At 39.5% G+C, this 22,391-nt stretch overlaps 1 protein-coding gene across 1 annotated transcript; it reads left to right on the top strand.

Moving 5' to 3' along the window:
* Nucleotides 1–3: 3 nt before the first annotated feature.
* On the top strand, nucleotides 4–2,096 carry ID2 (inhibitor of DNA binding 2). Its single transcript, XM_005420302.1, has 3 exons — nucleotides 4–355; nucleotides 562–626; nucleotides 1,297–2,096. Exons 1-2 carry the CDS (start codon nucleotides 8–10, stop codon nucleotides 616–618), a joined length of 405 nt encoding a protein of 134 aa, XP_005420359.1. The 5' UTR covers nucleotides 4–7; the 3' UTR covers nucleotides 619–626; nucleotides 1,297–2,096.
* The last annotated feature ends 20,295 nt before the right edge of the window (nucleotides 2,097–22,391 follow it).

Genomic DNA, 22,391 nt, shown 5'->3' with positions numbered 1-22,391 from the left:
TGCCAGCATGAAAGCCTTCAGCCCGGTGCGGTCCGTCAGGAAAACCGGCCTCTCGGAGCACAACCTGGGCATCTCCCGGAGCAAGACCCCCGTGGATGACCCCATGAGCCTGCTGTACAATATGAACGACTGCTACTCCAAGCTGAAGGAGCTGGTGCCCAGCATCCCGCAGAACAAGAAAGTGAGCAAGATGGAAATCTTGCAGCACGTCATCGACTACATCCTGGACCTGCAGATCGCCTTGGACTCGCACCCCAGCATCGTCAGCCTGCACCACCAGAGACCCGGGCAGAACCCTTCCTCCAGAACTCCTCTGACCACGCTCAACACAGACATCAGCATCCTCTCGCTACAGGTAAGCGCGTCCCCGGCTCGCCGCCGAGCCGCATCGGGAGCTCGGGCGGCGCTCGGTGTCCCCAGCGCGGGCGGCGGGTGACAGCGGCCGCGGTGCGCTCCCTCTCCCGCCGCGGGGGAAGCGCTGCGGGAGCCGGGACGATCCGCTCCGGCCTCCCTGTGGGTGCTCGGCCACCTCGCCCTTACCCTGCTCTTGTTCTCTCGCAGGCGTCCGAGTTCCCCTCAGAGCTCATGTCAAGCGACAGCAAAGCACTTTGTGGCTGAATCAAACGGTGAGTGCAGTGCGCCTTTTTCCTAAACTTCGGGTAAAAACTGCATCCCGGGGAATGGGAGGCGTGATGGCAAGTGCTAAAAATAGGTCCTAAAAGTTGATTAGGAGATGCCTTTTTAATCAGTAAGAAATGAGACTAATAACTGAGTCTTGAGGTCCTAAGTGTGTGTGTGTCGCTAAGGTTCACCCAGCAGCACAGGCTCCTCTGGTCCTGCTCGCTGCTTAATGCAAATTCTTATCTGTTCTTGGAGCCTTAACTTCCTGGGCCAAAGTGACTGATTAAGTTGGGAATCTTGGCACAATTCCTTGAATTCTGTGATGTGGGATTGTCTGCGTTATCAGTTAAATAAGTGACTGCTTTTAATCAAATAATTGCTCTAAGAGGCAGACTGGCGCCTCTGAACATTGCGTTTACAGAGATCTAAATAAAGATTGGACTGAGAATCGTCTTTCTAGCCTTTCCCTGGAGTGTATGTTATTTTTATGTTCAATTTGTGCTCTTGAGAGCGAGTGTGTGAGCTTGTATGTGTTGCATCTGGACGCCAGGGTTTGCCCAATCTTTGAGTGTTTGGTTAAATGTTCAAACTGTGGCTTCCTCTCTGGCGCCAGTCTGTCCGGATCTCTGCCCTGTTAGCATTCTCCTAAATATGCCTCTTTTCAATCTCTTGCAGGTGTTCCACTGATGAGATTTTTTTTTTCCTTTTGCACAAGAAAATGTCTACAGGATTTTTTTTCTTTTTTGAGGTGCTGAATTTATTTTTCAGCTGTATCTGGAGGGGAAAATCCACGTTCAAGTAAAAGGAACTTTTAAAATGAATAAAGAAGAAAAAATCAAGATTGATCTTTATCCCCACCCCATTTTTCAACTTGGACTGAACCTAGTTATTTATGAAGAGACTCTTAAATACCCTTTCCCTAGTTGGAAGGCTTCCTTTATATACTATTCCCAACGTGGGGAGCGAAACAAAAATCTCACAAGGAGTTGCCCATTTTAAAGCAGACTTTGCCTTTTTTTCCAAAGGTGGAGCGTGAGTACCGGAAGGATCCAGTGTTCAGTTTTTTAGGAAAGTCTGTGGTCAGAAATTACCTTTTTGACACAAACCTAGGACTGAATGCTGTGTATATATTTATATATAAATATATATATATGAGTGAAACCTTGTGAACTCTTTAATTAGAGTTTTCTTGTATAGTGGCAGAAATACACATTTCTGCAAAAAGTGTAATGATGTACTTAATCATGCTAAACTTTTTATAAAAGTTTAGTTGTAAACTTAACCCTTTTTATACAAAATAAATCAAGTGTGTTTATTGAACTGATTGCTTGCTTTATTCTTTGGGGACCAACTGTTGGCTTTGATTTGTGTTGTTTCTGTTGGTTTTTTTAATACTTATACATTGTTATGAATTTATCAAGTAAAAATTCAAATATGTAGAGACTATAAAGAATAAAATTACCTGAAGTGAATAATTCTTGTAACTTGGAAAATCTTATTTGAGTGTATATTGCAATCTTCTAAGTCATCTGCCTGGAAACAGTGTGAAAGGAATGAGAAAAGGAACTTGATACACAAGGGATGCTATTGACAAAAGTGCTTGGAAATGTACAAAAGCAGTTAATCCTGAGGCATTCCCATAGAGTATTGCCTTTTTTCTTCCCTCCCACCCCTCTGAATGATTCAGTTCGGGGTACTAATGGCCCAGATCTGTTAATTTGTACTTGGAATAATCACTCAGAATTAAGGGTTGTGGGTGGTTATTAGTGCCCCAACTATTAAATTTCTCTAGAAAGGCTTTGAATGTGAGAGTTGGTGATGCGTTAACATGGGATCTAAAATGATGAAGTGACTGTTGCCTTTCCTCACTGGAATTTTCATGCTTCCATGCAATATTTCAATGAAATGGGCTTTCTAATCAGTTGCAGCAGCTTCTCCATATGACTAAGATACTGAGAATTGACTTAAATCGCTGTTGTGTTACTGATTAAACTTTGGCTGCTCCTACAGGGACTCTCTCCATAAGAATTAAATTAAGTTTGAAATAGGAATCTAAATTCCTGAAAGCTAGAAACGGTTTATTTCTTCTTTCTCTTTTGCCCTCAGAAGCGATGCAATATCCCTTATTATTCCAGGGACACTTACTGTACCCTCTGGAGCCACTGTTCATTAAATATATGTAGTTGTCATAAGACAGCGGTTGTGGGAACTGTGCCTTATCAGATGACATTCTAATTTAAGCGCAGGCATTAACTTCCCTGAAATGAGAAGTTAAATTGTGGGTCCTACTTGGGAATTTAAGAGCGTCACTTGTAATAAGAAAGAAACTTCCCTGGTGCTTAGGGTAAGTACAGCTCTGGCAGGCGCTGGGCCTGAGGGAGCGTGTGTGGGGTTTCTGTGCTATGGGGACTCTTAGTGTGAAAGGCAGGAGCCTCACCTGGGGCCAGGAACACTTTCCCTGGCGAACAGGTGGGTGGGTGGTGCTCTGGGGCAGCAGCAGCTGCCTTTCCTTGCCCTTGACACCAAATCCATTCACGTAGGCTGGGAGAAAGCCAGCTCTGATCTCTTAATACTGACGCTGCCCTGCCCGAGCAGAAGCGCGCCCTCTCAGAGGATCAATGCAATCAGAAGACAAGAAGGGTTAGCAGAAGCTGGGACGGGCCGGGGGGTGGGGAGAGGAGGACACGGCCCGGAGCTGATCTGCATCTCCCGTGCCCAGCCCCGCAAGGATTAGGGAAAGCTCCGTGCTGCGCACACCGGCTGTGCCTCCTGTGGCCAAACCTCGCTACTGTCTCAGCGCCCGGAGCGCAGGGCTTGTTCCAGCTCCGTGCAATCAGCGTTTAACCCTGACAGCCCAGTAGTGAAATACTTCATTACCGCAAATCAGCACGCCTCAGTCCCTGAAATGCTCTTTTTCCTGTGTGTATTTTACCCAACTCTTAACAGCAGCACATTCGGGGTTGTAATCAGAGTATTGAGATATTCCAAGCTAGTAACAATCCAATGCAGTCGCCCCCAAATTTCACGGTCAAAACTATTTTTTTACCCTGCTGCTCATTTTGGGGTGAAACAACAGTAAGTCACTTTAAACCCTCAGTTCATATTATAAAATTAAAGAGCTGCAATGGTCAGATCACTATAATTATTTTAAGATCAACCACTTTAGAAACTACAGCGTTTACACTTTGATATTTTTAAGCTACAGGATGATTAACACACTTGTAGAATGAAGCCGATTTCCTTATCATGCACAGCCAAAATAGAAATTCACAATTTACAAGGCGTGGGGAGCTGAGCAGGAAAACAAACAAACATGTTTTTAAAAATGTAAATTAAGAAAGGAAAACATTTCTCCTCTTTCAGAATTAACTAATTCCTCGACTTGACAATGCAATCCTACGATCAGAACTGGGGGCTTAAACTAGATCCTCCCTTAGAGATTCACTCTTTGTTTCTGTTCTTAAGATTTTGTCATTCAAAGATAAACAGCAAGGTCAAAGCTGAGTGCCCAACATTATTAATTCTTAACAGTAATTCTTTAAGTTTCCTTGAAGGTGTGGGATTTCTTTATTCCATACCATTGTCATTGTCTCTCCAGAACGCATCAGAAAAATCTGTGACATTTTCACCACTTTCCCTGGCCCATTTACTGTCACTGCACACAGCTGTTGTCCATAGTCCTGTTAACTGAGTAGCTCAACACAACAGATCAAGACGACCTGCAGTCAAGTATGTGATAGCAAAATAGTTTTAGTGACAATCATATTTAAACTCAGCAATTTGTTTTTGAGTAGGCTATGCATGAAAGTTGCAAATACACCTATAGACAATTCCACACGGGGGTGGGGGGATAACAGAGATACAAGAGGATTCTCTCATCCAGAAGAGAGGTTTCCAAGCCTGGCCTTTCTTGCGTGTCACCCTTAATAACACATGGCCCAGCTCCCAGTGTTATCCCAGTCAGAAATCGGCAGGCTCACACCCACGGGCGCTAGGAGTCCCTCCAGCCCGTCTCCAGGTAAGGCAAACGCAGAGAGCAGGCTGGGGTTTGTTTACTCACCCCCGGGCAAACAGCATTGTGTCTATCGCACCGAAACCATTCGGGAGCCGCTTGCAGAACCGGTGCCAATATTTTGACAAACCCGTGGCCGAGGGCGCTGCCCGGCTCCGGCCGGGGAACTGCCAGCGAGAGCTCGGCTCCGGCGGCTGCGGACTTCATTCCCAACCAGGGACACGGTTTGTAAAAACCTACCGAGAACGCCGCTTTGAAACACCAAATATTCTGCTCGTAACGCAATGAGAAAAGCAGCTTTTGATAGAACTAATGTTTGTGTTTGACTCTGGAAAGTAAAGCATGTACTCTAAACAGTCTAGTGTGCGTTAAGGATTCTTCCACAGAACGCTTTGCAGTCTGGATCGATTAATGCAATATGGGAAAGAGATAAAATTATGATTTGCTAATGAGAATTAGCTGTGGGTAAGAATTTCTTCCTGTGTTTACCACTGCCCTCGCTTACTTACAACGAATGATTTACACAGCTTTTACTGGAAGCTGTAAAAAAGAGGGATAGCAGAATGCAACTGTTGCATGGCAAAAGAAAACACTGGCATTGCATTTTGTACAGAAAAAGGTTTTCACAAATGCACTCTGTAAAACTACTATATTGCAAAAGGATCAGTATTTTCTGATTCTATAAATGAAAATGTTGGATCTTTGAAATCAGATTTGTTTTACCTGCATTACCATATTCCTCTCTAAAACAGCCATTAAGTTATCATAATTCTAAAGTGTAGGAGCCAAGTGCAAACAGTATTTCAATAAAACAAGCCGATATTGCAACAGCCACTGATTGTGTGAGCCACTAGCTAAGATAAATTGAAGGAGAAAGCAAAGGACAAAACAAACAAATGCAATTACTTTTGGAGTCACTCACAATAACTGAGAGGAATTTATATTTCAGTTGATTGCTTGTCTTGCAAAAAAAATTTAAAAGGGCAGTCACTGCACTGGGCAAGAACTATAAATAGGGCCAAACTGAGAAAAATTAATTGCACAGGAAGCACTGCAGTGGACTTACTGCTGTTAGCTGCTCTAGACCACAGCACTTTACTTTCTATTTCACCAGAACACAATGAATGGACAGATAAAATGACATTATGTGAAGCAACAAGGCCTATCCAGATTTGAAATAATTAAACTAACTGCATTACTTGCCAAAAAGAGTATGTTTCTATAATTTCTAGTAAGTATCACCACAAATAACACCCTGTGACTAACAGTTTTATGAATAGATAAGGTATTTCTCCTTAAAACTAACAGCTTGAAACAGCTCTTAAGTTTTACTACTGATGGCAGAACTTCAAAAACTCACACACAGTTGTTTGTGGGGTGGTTTTTTTTCCCCTTCTCTTTATAGGAACTGGACTGTAAACCTGCTGAATTTCTCTTTCATTTGGAAAAGAACAAATTATTTGGACGCTTACCATCTTGCATCTGAGCAGACACAGGACCAGCAGTATTGCCTTGCTGAGGCCCACCTCTTGCTAACAGCTGCAGTAACTGATGCTGATGGATGAGTGCAAGATCAGCTTTGGGTGGTACTTCCTCCATGTAATCTCAGCATCTCACATGCTCCCAGAACAGCTTTCCTCATATTTTTTGGCATGGAGGTTCACTTTGGTGCACTGTTTCTCAATACAGAACTTGCATATCCTATTGGAGTTACACCTGTCACCTTATTTTTCTCTTGTCCTGAGAGGAGACGTAGTGCTCTGAAGGGGGAGAGAGAGGCAGGAAGAAAAAGGGAGGACAGAAGTAACATAAGACTAAGTATTTCCTGCTCATTAGACTGTAAAAGATCAAAGCAGTGTATCTGTCCTTTAAAAAACAATGAGGTTGGAGTTGTGTTTTCAGTCTTGTGGAAGTTTCTTTCACCTGGAGCAGAGAGCCCGACCTCCATCCCAGATGGACCCTCTCACTCAGGCACCCCACAGAACCGAGCTGGGTTGGCCACACTGGATACCAGCACCCCAGGGAAATTCAGTGTCTTAGAAAACCTCTAAGAGTGTCCTTCAGCCATATTTTCTGTCAGCCTCATTGCCCATCCACAAGCTCTTTGTGACCTTTTAGAAATCTGCGCAGTACTTGAAGAGAAGGAATGTGATAACAGTCTACTGTAAACCAATGTGGAGAGCAGAGAATAGAGAGCTGGTGCTCAACACCAGATGCTGCTGCTGCTGCTGCTGAGATTTCTGCCTTGTTCAGACCAGTAGCTTCACACCCAGCTGTAACACAATAATGCCTTTAGAAAAGACAGTCTCACACAGCATCAGAAAGACACACAGACACCTCAGTGGAACGGGGAGGAAATGTTTCTCATGGACATTGCTATGCAGGAGGTTAACTACTAGAGATTCTTATTTTCCGTTCATTAGGGCAGAAGAGGTTTGCTTCAAGAACAAGAGTAAACAACACAAAAAAAAAAAACAAAAAAACAAAAACAAAACAAAACCCAAACAAAAACAAACAAAAAACCCCACTCCAAAACCAAAAAATAAAAAACAGACCAACAATATGAACATGTAAGTATTTTTTTAAGTTCAGATTCAGTGTCTACATGAGTTAATATATACAAGAATAAAGTGAGGGGCAGGCAATTTCAGGAAGATTTGTCAGGCTACATAGCTACATTTCACAGCTTCCTGGAAAACTGTCTTCCCACTGCTTTTGTATTTCTCCCCATAAATACATGAGAATACAGTGCCACTGCTAGGGGTTTGCCTCTTTGAGTTTAAAAGGCTTGTGTAAAACACATTAAGTAAATCTCCCATTAGTACTTTTTAAAAGATGTAACAGTTAGAAGGCTGAGTAAATCACATGCCAAATCTATAAACTCAGTCCAGCTCTTGTTAGAAAGCTGGTTTACAGCACACAGATATTTTCACCCAGCAGATATGAGGATGCTACACATGTGGACACATTTTTTACTAATCTTTACTAATTCCCATTTTGCTCTCATTATCACAATGTTGTACTTACTACTCTTTCAGAAAAAACTGGAAGTGTTGGTTGGACCTCATCCTGTAAGTATCAAGACATCACAATACCTATAAAACTAAATTCTAAATTCCACTGTAAGTCTGATTCCTCAGTCATTCAAATTTAAATTGGAGATTTTTTTTTTTACTGAATTACTTTAATTCATCCACCTATCTAAGTTTAAACGTTTCATTTAGAAGAAAAAGCTATACTTAGAATTAAAAAGGGTAGATGTTTGGTAGTAAATATATACATCAAAACTGTGTGTTATGTACACACCACATCCAACATACAATTAGCAGTTTATTGATAGCATGAAAACAATTCTCCCGATCTGTGTATCTGACACAGAGTGTCACTAATATTTAATGGTATGTTGTTTTTTGGCAATTTCGAATAATTACTATTATTTTTATTTCTATTTTACAGGGCTTTGAGGTAAGCAGTATTTTCAGAAAAGATAAAAGTAAGGTGGCTGAATAGTACTTGTAAGGGGAAAAGGAGCACTTCTGGACAGATATCCAAAGGCAGAAACTTCCTGGACAATGGCAGCCCTGGAAGGAAGCAGATTTGTTAGTTATAAGCCTAAAAATAAACTAAATTTTTCAAACAGAAAAAGAAATTTAGAAGCCAGGCATCAAAGTGAGAAAACAAAGCAGTTACTTCAGGATTTATATGTTTTCCACTGAAAAATATGATGTGACAACACCCTGCCACAAAACAATGGAAATGTGACTACAAGTGGAAGAATGAGACAAGAAGGATATGCAGAACAAAAACAATAAGTGATATCATGTACACACACACACACAAGAAAATTCTGAAGAAAATTATTGTGCCAGAGAAAGGGAGGAAAAGTAGGTTTTATGCAAGGAATCACAGGTAATGAAAACGTGTAATACACAAAGAATGAGGTAAAAAAGTAGTGTCCATGTAAGAAAGAGGCAGAACAGAAGAAAGTGTATTTGCAGTGTAGAAAGTGAGTGCAGTCACAAATTCTACAAGAAAGAAAGCAGATTATGAGAACAAAAGTATGTAAAACTTACTTGTCTTGTGAACTCAGGAAGGGGGTGGACAGATTTATTCTTTATCCTTTCTGAAGAGTTTTAAGAAAGAGCTAAAAATCCCTCTTCTAATTCCACAGTATTTACAAATATAAAATGCTAGTTCCAGCCAGCCTTTTGCCTCAATCAGAATATAAATGATTTCTTTTTTTTTCATTTTAGATATTATTCACACTGCATAACCTATGGAAAATAAAGGATTTTAGTCCTTGATAACTATACCTCCCATAACAGACTAAATTTAACATTTTTTAGAGAAAGAGAAGATAATTAGCTGTAAAAGTATTTCTTTAAAACTTCCTTTTGCAGGTTCAATTGCTAGGAAAATTATGAATGAATCACCTTCAGCAACACAATTCCTGCCAAGCATAAAGTAACAATAAAATATTATCATAGGAAGCGTGTAATTCACTAAAAGCAGGGAGAACAAAAAAGTAGGTCAGCTTTGAGAACTTTTTTTTTAAATTCCATGTTGGGGTTTATTAGTTAGGGTTATTTCTTATTAAGTTCTATGTATTTATAACATTTATAACCTCACATATTATTTTAGGGGGCTATCAATCAATATGTAAATAAGTAATGAGGAGCATTTTTTAAATATTGTTTACATTAGGAATAAAAAGTGGGGGTTTCTCCTTCAGAACTGTATGCAGCAAAGGATAAAAAGAACTATGATTATGTCAAAAAAATAGACATGGTGAACAGAGTTTAGTAAATGACAGAGAAAGGAGGACTGACACTAAAACCAAGAGTTCTGTGATTTAAATTTCTTCATCAATCAGATTTTCCAATGAAAGTCATTCGCTAAGAAACAAAAACAGTAGGTCCTTTTAATATACAAGTTTCAGGCTCATAAAGGAAAAACAGCTCTGTAAGTGCTATCTTTGATGGCATTAATTCATGCAGTAACTCATAGGTTAGAGAAGGAGTGGATGTTATCCTGTGATCCATTTTTCAGGACTGGAAAAATGCTACCTCTGTAGTACAAGTGGGAAGCATGACTGCAGTATGTGAGCAAGACCTAAGCAAACTTTCCTTCTCTTAGGTTGGTACCAACACCAAAGTCCAGTACAGACATCAGTACAGACATCAGTGTAGAAGACAGCCATGGAGAATACACATGGCTGTACTGGCACCTAAATCTTTGCAACCTGACTGCTCCTGATGCTTCAAAAATCTTTTTCAGTCATCCTCATCATCTGCATGAGCTGACCTAAAGGCTTCAGACTGAAACAGAGACATACCCAAGAACAAATGCCTAAGGGCTTCAGTGGAGGTATACTTGGAATTATTACGTGACATAATCAATTATGGATATCTGTCCTTACCTTTGAGACAGTGTCACATGGGACCTAAAGGTAAATGTAAGGTAGCTGTGTGGCAATTTGATGTAACCATCACAGAAAAAGGTCTCAAAAGAAGCACACTTCCAAAAAGATCTTCAGAGATAGATACCTCTAAGCAACTGAAAGTTTTGCTGAAGAGATATTTATAGGCATTCTTCTATTTTCTGTAGAGAAAAAAAAAGAACTTTATAAATGTAATCAATTTCAAGTTTTAGAAGTATTAGTCTCTGAACTATTGCTGATATGTACTTTTAATTTTTTTTTCACCAACTGATGGCTTCCACAGCTTTCTTAAGCACTTAATTACAAGTCAGGAAAGAGTTAATTTCATTAGATTCTTATAGAGTTGGTGAATGATTTAAGGTGTCCATGAAAACACTTATAAGCCACAAAAACTTCTTACCTTTCCCTTCAAAGTTCTGGCATTTAAGCAGCTCAAACCAGTAACTTATCAGCTGTGGAAGGTGATGAAACAGGGCTTCACTGATGTGGGGGGAAATACGATCTTGTGGTTAAGACTTTGAACTGGGAGCTTTAAGACGTAGCTCTTTAGCCCAAATTTCCCACAGACTTTGTATGCGACCTCTGCAAGTCATTTCACTCCTTCATGTTTCTAACCATCTGTAAAAATGGAAAATATCATTCTCCCTCTCAGGAATTCTTATGAACTAGCATGTCTCATGCTGGGCTACCTTTGTGATACTACCAATGGGAGCATCTTGGGCACTAAAGTTGGTCATTTATCATGTGAAATTGTACCTGCCACACACTCGAACAATTGCCAGTCACAACTTGGGAGTTACATGGCCCAGAAGCCCTCCCAGAGTAGCATTATGTTTTACAGAGTATCAGTATCAATATCAACAGGAGAGATTCTATTGCAAGAGGCCAAAGAATGGTCCCTATCCTGTTGGAAGCATTAATGTAGGTTCGAGCCCCGAGTTTGTTTAAATCACTAAGAAAAAAGAGCCAGGGAGAAGTCATAAACACGGGCAGCCACAGATCTCTGGGTGAACTAAAAGCAGTTTCTTTGGCCTGAATGCAAATCAGGTAACAGGATTTTATGTCAAGCATTTCAATTCTTCCCAGATCCATACATTTAATTATCAATGTTAGTGACATTGTAACATGAATGCGAACACCCAACGTGACACTAGGCTGGGCACAAGGTCACTGTGCAATACACAAGAGTCATACTTGTGACTGGAAGTCTGGCCATCAAGTGCACGAACAAGGACCTGTTAATCTGATATGCAAAATATCCTGGTTTGCTCCTCCATTTGATCTGGCAGCCACTGTATCCCATACAACTGGAACAGTCTGGGTTATTGCTATCTTTGTGTTGCCTGGCTCTTTCTATTTCAAAGCGGGACCTTCTGCATTTGAACTTCTATTCATGGACCAGCTCCAAGGGGAAATTTGGCAACTTGTTCTCTTTCATGGGTATTTACATTGAGGCCTACTTCATCAGTGAATTTCCCAGGAACACTTATAGTTTGGCACATGCTGTTTTTCCTTTGGGAGTCCCATTGGTGCTGAACACAGTGACAGCTGATGTTTGAAACAAATTTCTGTGCATTTGGCAATGTAAACCCAAGAAGTGCAAACCAGAGTGGCAGGAGGTCATCTTACGATCCATTCATTTACATTACTCTCAAACACTCCCAGCGAATGAAATTCCACAATTTAGCATCACTGATATTGCTTTAGTAGAAAGTTTTTATTTTCAGAATACTTGGGAGAGGTTTCCACCACAAATTAAAAGCTCATTTCTTTGTGCTTCACTGATGAAGCTTAAAATCTTTTTGTAACAATATTTTACATCTGAAGAAATCATGTCCATTCAAGCTTCCACTAAATCCAGTTCTTCCATTATTATATACCTGTAAAGTCATGTTTTCTATATGTTTTTGCCATTCTCCTCCATTGCTGATTAAAGTTGCTTAGGTCTGGACACAATACACCTTCAGCAGCAGGACATACCTCTCCTGGATTGGATAATACTGCTATTAATTCACCCATCAGACATCTCCCTTTGTCCCTTCCACTTCCACAGTATTATTTATCTTCTTAGCTTACTACTGGTTTAGTAGCCACACTAAAATCTCATTGCTTTCTGCAGTATTTCAGTGGCTTATAATCAATTTTATATTTGTGGATTTGATTTCACTTTTGTAAGTGCAATACTTTATACTTGCCTTTACTGAATGGCATCGTGTTAATTTACAGTCTTCTGTGTATCAATAATTCTGTCCTTTGAGATGAGGCAGGTTCAGACAACAGCAAAGTCTGAGATTCCACCAATACTGTTGCTAAGTAATTGAGGTACTGAACAAGAATGGACCAAACAGACCCCCACGCGACCCTACTTTGACATAACTGATGATCACTCCAGGTTTACCTTTTCCAGCAGTAAGCTTTCACTCCATTGCATTATTTGCTTAAGCTTCAATTATGCAAGTCTACTGCAGTCAAACATATCACATCTGCTGTATCCATCTTCTGCAGGTTGGTTACTCAGACACAGGAGGAAATTGGAGCAATTTGATAAGGGTCATTCCTGAAAACTTAATATTAACTTTCAAACTTGCAGTCTAAACACCTGATGAATAATAAAAGCTTGATAAATAAAGTTCTTCCAGATGTCAAGTTAAAGATACTTCCCCAGGCCTTCCATTTTTGTCTTGAATATGATTCCAGATACTCCTCTCCTATCTTATAGTAGCTGTATCTCCATGATACAGCTGTCTCTCCATTTCTCCAAGAAAATTGATCATAGTTTATAGATTATTTTGACTGGATCCATAATTTCAACAGAAAGCCCACAGAAAGAAAAATAAGTATACTTAAGTTACTATCTGGACAAAAAACTCTTGTTGGTATACTAGAAAGGTCTAAGTGTTCAGAACCCCTCACTTCTGATCTCAAAAGTTTTGGAGTTTTTTAAATAATTATTGATTTCTTATAGCAGAAATCTCCATAATCATTTACGTTTGTAAGATGATTGGAGAGAAGAAAAATATACAAGACAAACAGTTATGTGGAGTCAATTTATCTTGGATTTTTTTCTGTTTCTACTTTTCAGAAAAGCATTAAAAAGGCCTTACAACAGCTAAACATGAATGAATTTTGAAGTTATTTTCTTCAGAATTTTCAAATCCAGATAATTCTAAGATATCTGAATTGAATACACTTCAGTGCTACATAGCATCAGTGTGGAAGATTTTAATGACTATCCTCAGTAATTTCTTCCTGAAATCTCTCTCCTTTAGCCGTCATTTACTTTCTTAGAAGTGTTGTTCATTTGCATATTTATATTGTAATTGCACATGTTCCCAGGCACTTAAGAATTTTCAACCTTTGCACTACCCACGGCGTGTGTTCACACCACATCCTCACACATTCTTCAGATACAGGTGCTGTGTCATCTCAGCCCTGGCTCTGCTACAGAACTCAGAGTTCTCAGAAAGACTTGCCCTTTGGTGCAACCTATAAATATTTTCTTTCTCCATTTTTAAATGTATATTTAAATATCTCTCAGTGACCTGGAAAGAGGTGTCACAGTCCTCATCTTAAGACTCAAATCAATCAATTGACTCACAGATCAATCTTAGAAGCTCAGCAGCAACCCCCAGATTCCTGTGTGATGCCATAACTCTTGCTGAATATCAGCTCAAAGCCTGTTGGCTCTGTTCTCAGCAGAGAAGAGCTTCACAACTATCTGCAGTGGAGACTCTCAAGGGTTGCCAGAGTTCTGATGAATTGCACCACTCTGGGCAAGTTTCACTCTAGACATGTCATAAATCATCATCCAGTTGAGCAGCCTTAGTAGCATTGCTTTGTTACTAACATGGTGCTGACTTGATCCTGTGAAGACAAAATCACCCCCTCTTATCATCCTGGTCATGAAAGAATGGTTTAGGAATGGGAGGCTACATAAAACTACATTCCCCAGTTAAAATAGAATTGCTTCAGAAGGGGGAAAGTTATAGGACTTCACTTTATCCAAAAAACTGACGTGACAGTGACAGTCCAAAGTGTGGATTTCACCTGCTCTCCAAACAATGTTACAACCTTAAGAGATGTAATCAGGAATGGCAATGCTGTAAACTCCACTGAGGTTCTGTCCTGCAGTCCTAGCCCTGATCATTACCTGGTTTGTTTCTGTTGGTCTTCCATGCTGGAAACAATTTAATTCAACCTAGAGGATCTTTGAGAACACTGAATTGAACATGTGTGGCTGGTGCACCGAGGTAATGCTGCACAGTGAATGTGGAGCAGACAATGGGATGGTTGAGCTTCTTTAGCTCCAACAGAAAGTCCAAAGTCTGGACACTCAGCCAAGAGAGAAGAAACAGAAGGCTTTTTAGTGCATTCTTTCACAGAACTCTTTATGTTTTTAATAAGGATCTCTCCCATAGCATAGGAACATCAGTACCCTAACCCTGACAAACACCCACTATTCACACTGAAACAGGAAGGGGGACACTGAAACAGTGAGGGGACTAGAATAGGTAAAGAATTCTTCATCAGATCCAAGATCAGATAGAGATGTTATTTTTTGTTACTGACAGATAGATATTAAAAAAAAAAAAAACCAAAACAAACCAAACAAAAAACCCCAACTAACCAACCAACCAAAAAGAAAAAAAAAACCACCCACAAAAAACCTCCCACAATGAACTGAAGGTTATTTTCCCAGAAAGATTAGAGAGGAGCTCTTCACAGTAGGAGGATGACTGTGTAAGTACTTTATCCAACTTTGCACAACCTGAAAAGATTCCTGAAGAGAAAAAACTCTGATAGGTTTCTACCCCCCACTGAACACCAGGGGCTATTTAAATATAGGTGATTTTTTATTTCTTTTCATCTACTGTCCCTGAAACAAACAAACAAAACCAAACAACAAACAAACAAAGAAAGAAAAGACCAAAAAAACCCCCAAGAACTGAAGAACCATAACGTAGTTGACAGAACCTGAGCCAACTGACCTTATGTTTTAGAAGCCAGTTACTCATCAAGAGAGTCACAGTCCATCTCAGATGAGGAGTGGCAGGTCTCTGCTAAAAGACAACTAGTCCCAACAAAAGTAATCTCAATTTTTTCTGAAAGTCCAAATAATTTCAAGGATGAGAATAAAACAACTGTCCCCTTCCTATACTGGAAAATTACAGAAGTGGGACTACTTTCCTGAATTTGAATTTTAAGCATAAATACCTTCTCTTGCAAATCTAGGATGAATCACCATTGTATTTTTTCTTGAGAGTAATGGGTCTATGCAGATAAATTAGTTCTATGGATCTCAGTTTTGCAAAGTAGCACCAGGTGCTTAAAGAAATTACTGTAAAAAGAGACCTGCAATTTGATGTGAAGACAAAAAATAAAAAATAAAAATTACTGAACACGGTAGCCATGGACAACAAAATTAAAGACTCTGGCTCATATTAGCATATAAAAAGATCTGATGAAGCTGAGCTAGTCTGTCATCAGATGGAAGAGAGGCAGAAGGTAGCACAGATGGTGAAAACAGAGGAAATTATTCATGGTTCCTCGTCACACCTTGAAAGAAGCTACTGAAAAGATGATGTTGAAAATTAAAACCAGAAGGCATCCTGGAACAACAAAACCTCTAAACCCTCCTTTATATTCCAAAGATGTAAATATGTCCGGAGGTTAAATAGGCTTATGGTTTGATGATTTGTCTTTTATAGAAAATGAAAAAAAAAATCAAGATTGCTTTTTATCTTTCAGAGTAAAAATATCTGAACACCAAAGGTTGACTCTTGAGTCTTTAAACAAATGTAGAACCTTTCAGATTCTTCATATTACTAGAAAGCAAGTGCTAAAATGTCCTGCACATAACACTATTTGCAGTGCGACTCAGACCTGCATCATCAGGCATAACTTAGAGAACCTAGAGGAAAATTAACTCTTCCTGAGTGCAACTATAAAGTTCCTCTACAATCTTAACAGACTACTTAGAGTGTAGATGAGCTGACAACTGTCCTTATCCTATGAGCAATTGCTGCCTGATTATTTACCAGGAACAGATGCAAGGAAACAAAGAAGCAGATTTCCCCCCCACAAAATGAAGTTTTTTTCCATTGGCAGATATAAATTAGTGCATTTTTTTAAGATGTGTCCACAATATCATCCACAATAAAGATGTCAGATAAATTGTATTTTAAAACCAGCTTTGTGGACTGTGGATGTATCCTGTGAATTTTCCAGGACTTGAGGAAGAGGATGGAGAGAAGTGAGAGAAAAATTGATTGTAGAACTTAGAGCCTACCTAGGCTGTAAAACCTTTCTGGGGTAAAAAAACCCACCAATTAAATATCCTCATCCAAGCAAAAAACACCACCACCACTGCAGTACAACAGCATTTTCTGCCATTGCTGAAGTGGAAAAAATTGCTGAGTACAGCAGTTATGAGGTTACCATGCAAAAGTTTGGGAAAGTAAGTCACACTCTCAGCAAACAAAGCCCCAGCTATCAGTCAGGTGTTGAGGCAGAACTGAAACAGTTCCAAGTACACGATGTGCTCGTGCACCCTACACAGGGCGTGGGGGCAAGACAGGACAGGAGCATGTCCAGCAATAAGGGAAAGCAAATACATACCCAGTCCCAAATGCCTGGATTGCCTAAAGCCAGAATCATTCAAAGACAGGATCTTAGGTTTTGCCAAAAGGAGAGGCCCATAAACAGACTGTAAGGTTTAGTCAGAGAATGTAAGGAGGATGGAAAAAAAAAGCTGGGTAATGAGAAAAAGTCAACTTAATAGGAATCTTTAGTTTTGATTTCAGGACTTTCTACTGTTTCAATGAACATAAAATAAAGGTGGTCTCTCAACAAAAGTCCATTTTGATTGGCAGATGAAAGCTCAGGACTCTCCTAAAAAATACATATCATTCTGTATTCTACCAGTGCTGAGGTGGGAAAAGATTTTTGGTGTCCAAAATAAACCTAGGAAAGTTTTGCTGCCTCTCAAAAGTACTGTAACAAATGAGGAAGATTTGACAGTACTGCAATATGTAAACATATTCAAGAATATGTATTGCTTTTAACCAAGCACAAACCATGACATTATTTCGGAAGTAATATTCAAAACCAAAAAGTTAAATCTCTGCTGATTGCTTCCCTGTGGTTTAATTAGTGAGGCAAGGCAGTAAGGCATCACAAAATTTCCATTTTAGTTTAACTGTTCCCCACAGTCAATATTTTATGTCTTTGTTTTTATTTCTAGGTTCCAGGGACATGTACAAACTACTCAAAATTTTCCTTTTGTTTTCTACGATTAGAAATCCTGGACACAAAGAAAAATCTTATAATGGACTACTAACATTCCTTTCCTCCACTTCTCTTTCATAAACAATAAACTTACTGTACTCCAGTAATGATATACAGACACTCTGGTTTACTCACAAAGATAATTCTGCAATCCAGGTTACTTCTGTTAGAAGGAACAAGGATATGCAATTTCAGTACTCAGACCTGAAACATGAAAGAACCCTGAACACTGTGCTGTGTAATGGCAGCTCTGAGAATTCACAAAACAAGAAGCATGCTCCATTGCTGGAATCTCATCTTTAAAAGAAATATACACCAACTCTCCGTGAGAGAGTGAAATGGTTAATGGCTTAAACACTGTAAAAATCATCAGAGGACTTCTGCCCACTCTAGCAAACTGCAAAGAAATGTTCATCTGAGACCAGGGCAGCTCACCCCACCCCGATTATGCCTACTGACTGGAGTGTGGAAAGTGACAGGCACTTGAGATAAGATAAAGGGGTGCTATTGTCCAATCATCCCAGGTCTGGGAGCAGAATGTATCCACAAGTGACACTGACAGCTCAAACATTCAGGGGCAAGCCGGCGATGGGCAAAGTACCCGCCCAGGTGCAGAGGATGAGCACGCCTCTACAGGCTACAGCTGGTGTTGAACAAGATAAGGAAAGAGGCAAACCCTGAGGCTCGGGAATGTTTTCATGTCCTTACTAAAGTGAATTCAGCTGTGGTGGCTCCCTTGCCGGGGAAGTACTGGGACACTCGCACTCTGCCTGAAGGTTTTCATCTCTGCTGATGGGCCATAATGGACTCCACTGGGCTCACACAGACAGCTCTAAGGGTGCCAAAGGCTTCCGAAGTGTCCTGTGAACCACAACCTTAATCCACAATCACCATCCAGCATGGAACTCCCCACCCCGGGAGAGGTGCCTGGGCGTTCCCATTCTCACCTGAACCTGAGCTGGTGAAAACTCAATAGATGGAGTGTTTTAGGGGGTGCTGTGTGACTTCTCCCACCACCTGATGGTCTGCAACCACCACTTTGAATAACAGACATTATAATTGCAACTACCAACTGGTGTAAGGATGCCTTTTGATGGTGAGAATTTTCTATCCTTGTCCCTTCCTTATATATTTTTAAAGCATGTATTGTGATATTAATGTAGACAATAATAACCAAAATTACTACATACCTGCTTTCCATTGCAACCAAAATTGCAATAAACCCTGTATATATTTAGAAACACCAGCCATTCAGTGTCTTTTACTCTAAGCTGCCCCAAGGCAACCATTAACAAGAATCTGCGTTACCCTTGACTTTCTGGGGGTGGGTTGTAGCACTCTCAATTGTAACCTTTTGCTACATAAAATGTTACACAATCTCTCACCTGTCTTTTCTTTCCTCCAAAAGATTTTTTTCTTCTAAAATATCCCAGGGATTTTTTTCCCTTCCCCTTAGGTGACCCAAAGATAACGATGAACTAAGAGAAGGAAACTGGCCAACAGAATTTCCTTTATAAGTTTATCCACTGTCACCATCAAACAATTTGGGGACAAGAACACGACCTGTTAATGTTTTTAAAGGCCCTAACATTTGGTGTTGTCAGTATCAGTCTTCTTTTAGAATTACATCACTTGTGAGTGCAAAAAACCACTGCTAAGAACCCTGTAGCTCTGAGTCTTACTTCATGGAAGACAGGGCATAAACTTCTAAACCAAAGCTTAACCAAAATATTAAGCATATCACAGGAGTCAGACCCACACATGAAAACATAAATGTTAGACTCAAAGCTTGGAAACATGGTGTGCAATTATTTATACGAGGAAATTTTTTGAGCACTCATTTTCCCTTTGGTTTTCTTCTGTTTCTTACAATTCAGAAACTTGTGAGAATATGCCAAACTTATGAAACTGTTCTTTATTCCCAAGAAGAAAGACTCTAAATAGAATTTTTGCCCACCCTGCCCTTAATCTAATAAAATGGGCCTTAAGAAATAAAACTGAAATCTAGAAAATATGATGCACAAAGGCTGCCAGAAAACAGCATGTAAGTTTAGCACAGTCTTTCCAGTCTCCGCTTAACTGAAGTTGGACTTTTGCTCTAAGTCCTCCTCACTACAACTCCTATACAGCACAGCAAGGACCAAAATCCCCAAATTAGTCTTTATCTCACCAATTACTACAATATTTTTCCCTCGTGTGTCTGAAAATTCACTAACTGGTATGAACACTTCTATTTCACCACTATTGTAGCTTTCTTTTACAAGATCTCAAATATTCAGGTATTATTTTTCTTTGGCAATTTCTTAGTAATGCGTTTAGAAACTTAAACAAACCTGTTACAGATGATAAAGCTGATCAAAATGATCAAGGCCACAGGGTGCAACATGCTGAACTGTGGCTCCTCTGCTTGTGTTATCCTGTAGCTGTACAGAGAACTTCCCATATTCTTACAGCAAGGTCCAGAAAGCTTCCCATGAGAGCTGCACATGTGAAAAAGACACTTTGTGGACTCTGTTGACAGAAGTGAACAGTTGAGCCCCAGACCACAAGAGAAACTACTGACTTTCAGCATTTTGTATAAACTCATGCTAAATGTGTCTCAGGAAAATTTCCCAAAGATTACATAAAAAAAAAAAAAAAAAAAAAAAAAAAAAAAAAAAAAAAAAAAAAGGAGAGGGGGGGGGAGAAACCAAAAAATGTAACAGTATTTGAAAAGAAAAGTTAAGAAAGCTAGGGTCTGAAAACTTACCAACATCCCATACCTATTCTGCTCTGTGGGCAAAGTCACACAGGGTGACCAGATATCCCAGAATGACCAGGACAGGCACAAACTGGAAACTTTTTTCCAGATCTCCAAGAATTTTACCAGACCATCATTTTGTCACAAGTTTTACAAGTGAAATGTAAGAACTTCCCTCTCTCACTTCCTCAGAAACTGCAATCCTGGAAAAGGCTGGCAAATAGCCACAAGAGTCTCATATAAAACCTGGAATGTTACTTGCATCCAATTTTTCCTTCCAAAAGTGGTTTATTTTCACCCTACCATGCAATCCTATCCAGGCATCATAACATGAGGACAAGCCAAACTGCGCTCTTAAGATTCAGTTAGACAAAGTAGTCATGGTTTCAAGTTCCTCTACATTCAGCCATCCAAAATTACAGTGGATACATAAACTATCATTACAAGAGTTCTGGAAAGCAGTGAGTACCAGAAATAAGTTTGCAGTTGTCTTATTGTTTTATACTTTTCATTCACTTCCATTTTCCACGGAACTCTTGGGTTCTATGATCCCCACAAGTCACAGAGCTACCATTAAATATTTCAACACTGGAAATTGTTTATGGTTTCTTAACTCGAAAAATTGTGCAACTATGCAAGCAAGTAGCCATAGAAACTGCGGTAGAGAAAAAAAAACAAGTTTCAGCTAGGAAACTGCAGTGTATTTTTAATTCTTGCAAATGTTACTCCATTATATTCTACATGTGAAAAAACATTAAACAGTAACTAACATATTTCTGTTATGTACTAAAGGACACTTACTACTCTGTTGTATTAAGTATTCCACTTCTTTGTTTTCTCTTCTCTCCCTTTATCATACTACCAGTTTCTTCTGTTAGCTTATGAACACCTGTATAAAAAAAACTTAGAAGAAAAATTCACTCTGTCTAGTTATTTTTATGCAAGAAGATTCTGAGAGTCAGTTATATTTATTGTCCTGTTAAAAGCCAGCTTTTATGGCATGCTGTTCTTAAACTGGCCATAAAGTATTAATATTTCCCAATTCTAGGAACTTTGCTAGGAAGGCATTAAATAATTAAGTCCATGAACACATTTGATGATATAAACTACAGCCTGCATTACTACATAACGCAGATAAAGCAGTCCATGAAAATGGATGGAACCACAGTTTCATGACTTTAGGTACCACATCCCATGTGTGGCATGGATCAACACACCCAAAGGGAGAATTGCATTAAGCCCTGTGCCATCTTACACAGACAGTTTCTTTAACTATTGCTTCCTAGTGATGGTAAGCAACTCCACTGGTATTAGTGAACACAGGACAGAAACACTGAAAAGTTTTCCACTCAACCACCTCTTTCATCCCAATGTTGGTATTTTATGAAGACTTGAGGGATAAAACTTTCAGGAAGAAAAATACCTCAAAACCATACAACAAATTGTCATTCATCTATTTAGAGGAATTAAGATAAAATTATTCCAAATAATTTGTATCTTTTGTCAATACTATATGCCTAAATGAAGAAGGCTACACTTGTCTTCTCTTACAAAACAATTTTAAGTATCTTTCTGTCAAAAGCTTTCACATCCCAAAAATGCCTGAGAGCAGAGTAATGTACTCTAATTTTTAAGACAAAGAACCCAACCCAAAAAACTGTTTCCAAAGATTTGGCAAAGTATTATGAAGCTACACAGGCTTTGGGAGCTGCATATTTTGTTTTGGGAGGCTTTCTGGCTGAACCATTACTCTAATAGTGCACACAAGTCTCCAGTACTTCTGTAACACTGAGTAAATTTTAATTCAACCAAATCCAGAAATGGACAGATCACATCTCCAGTCCTTTAAGTATAAGACATCCACAGACTGAAAAAATAGAGAACCTACATAAATGCAGAAAGACTTCTGTTGACTCTGGCATAGAAATGCATCCTCTTGATTTGGAAAACAAAGGCCAAGACCACAAGGTCCCTTGGGAAGCATCTGGTTGGAGATGCACTGGGATACAGGCAGAGCTGTGCAGAGTTACCAGCACATGTGACTGCCAAAACAGCAGGAATACTGCTCTGGACTAGTGAGAGGTGTCCACTTCTCTGCAGCTCACAGCACTCAATTTAGAAATGTCTGCTTTGGCAATTTCATTTATCAAATGTATTTCTATACTTATTTAGCATTATATTAAAAAGTATGTTTTAATGCATGTTAAAGAATTGAATCTGTGAAGTACTTTAACCCACAACAACACGGATTTAACATTTTTATCAAATGAAGAAACAAAGTACTGCAAATA

Source organism: Geospiza fortis, unplaced genomic scaffold, assembly GCF_000277835.1.
Source record: "Geospiza fortis unplaced genomic scaffold, GeoFor_1.0 scaffold81, whole genome shotgun sequence".
Classification (NCBI taxonomy): domain Eukaryota; kingdom Metazoa; phylum Chordata; class Aves; order Passeriformes; family Thraupidae; genus Geospiza; species Geospiza fortis.
Note: the sequence above shows the minus strand (reverse complement) of the source record. Positions and strands in the feature narration are given on the sequence as shown.

Bases quoted from the DNA above. Each gene is read 5' to 3' on its own strand.
- ID2 (XM_005420302.1), top strand. From the start codon at position 8: ATGAAAGCCTTCAGCCCGGTGCGGTCCGTCAGGAAAACCGGCCTCTCG. The intron at 356-561 runs GTAAGCGCGTCC...GTTCTCTCGCAG, and splicing joins TCAGCATCCTCTCGCTACAG to GCGTCCGAGTTCCCCTCAGA.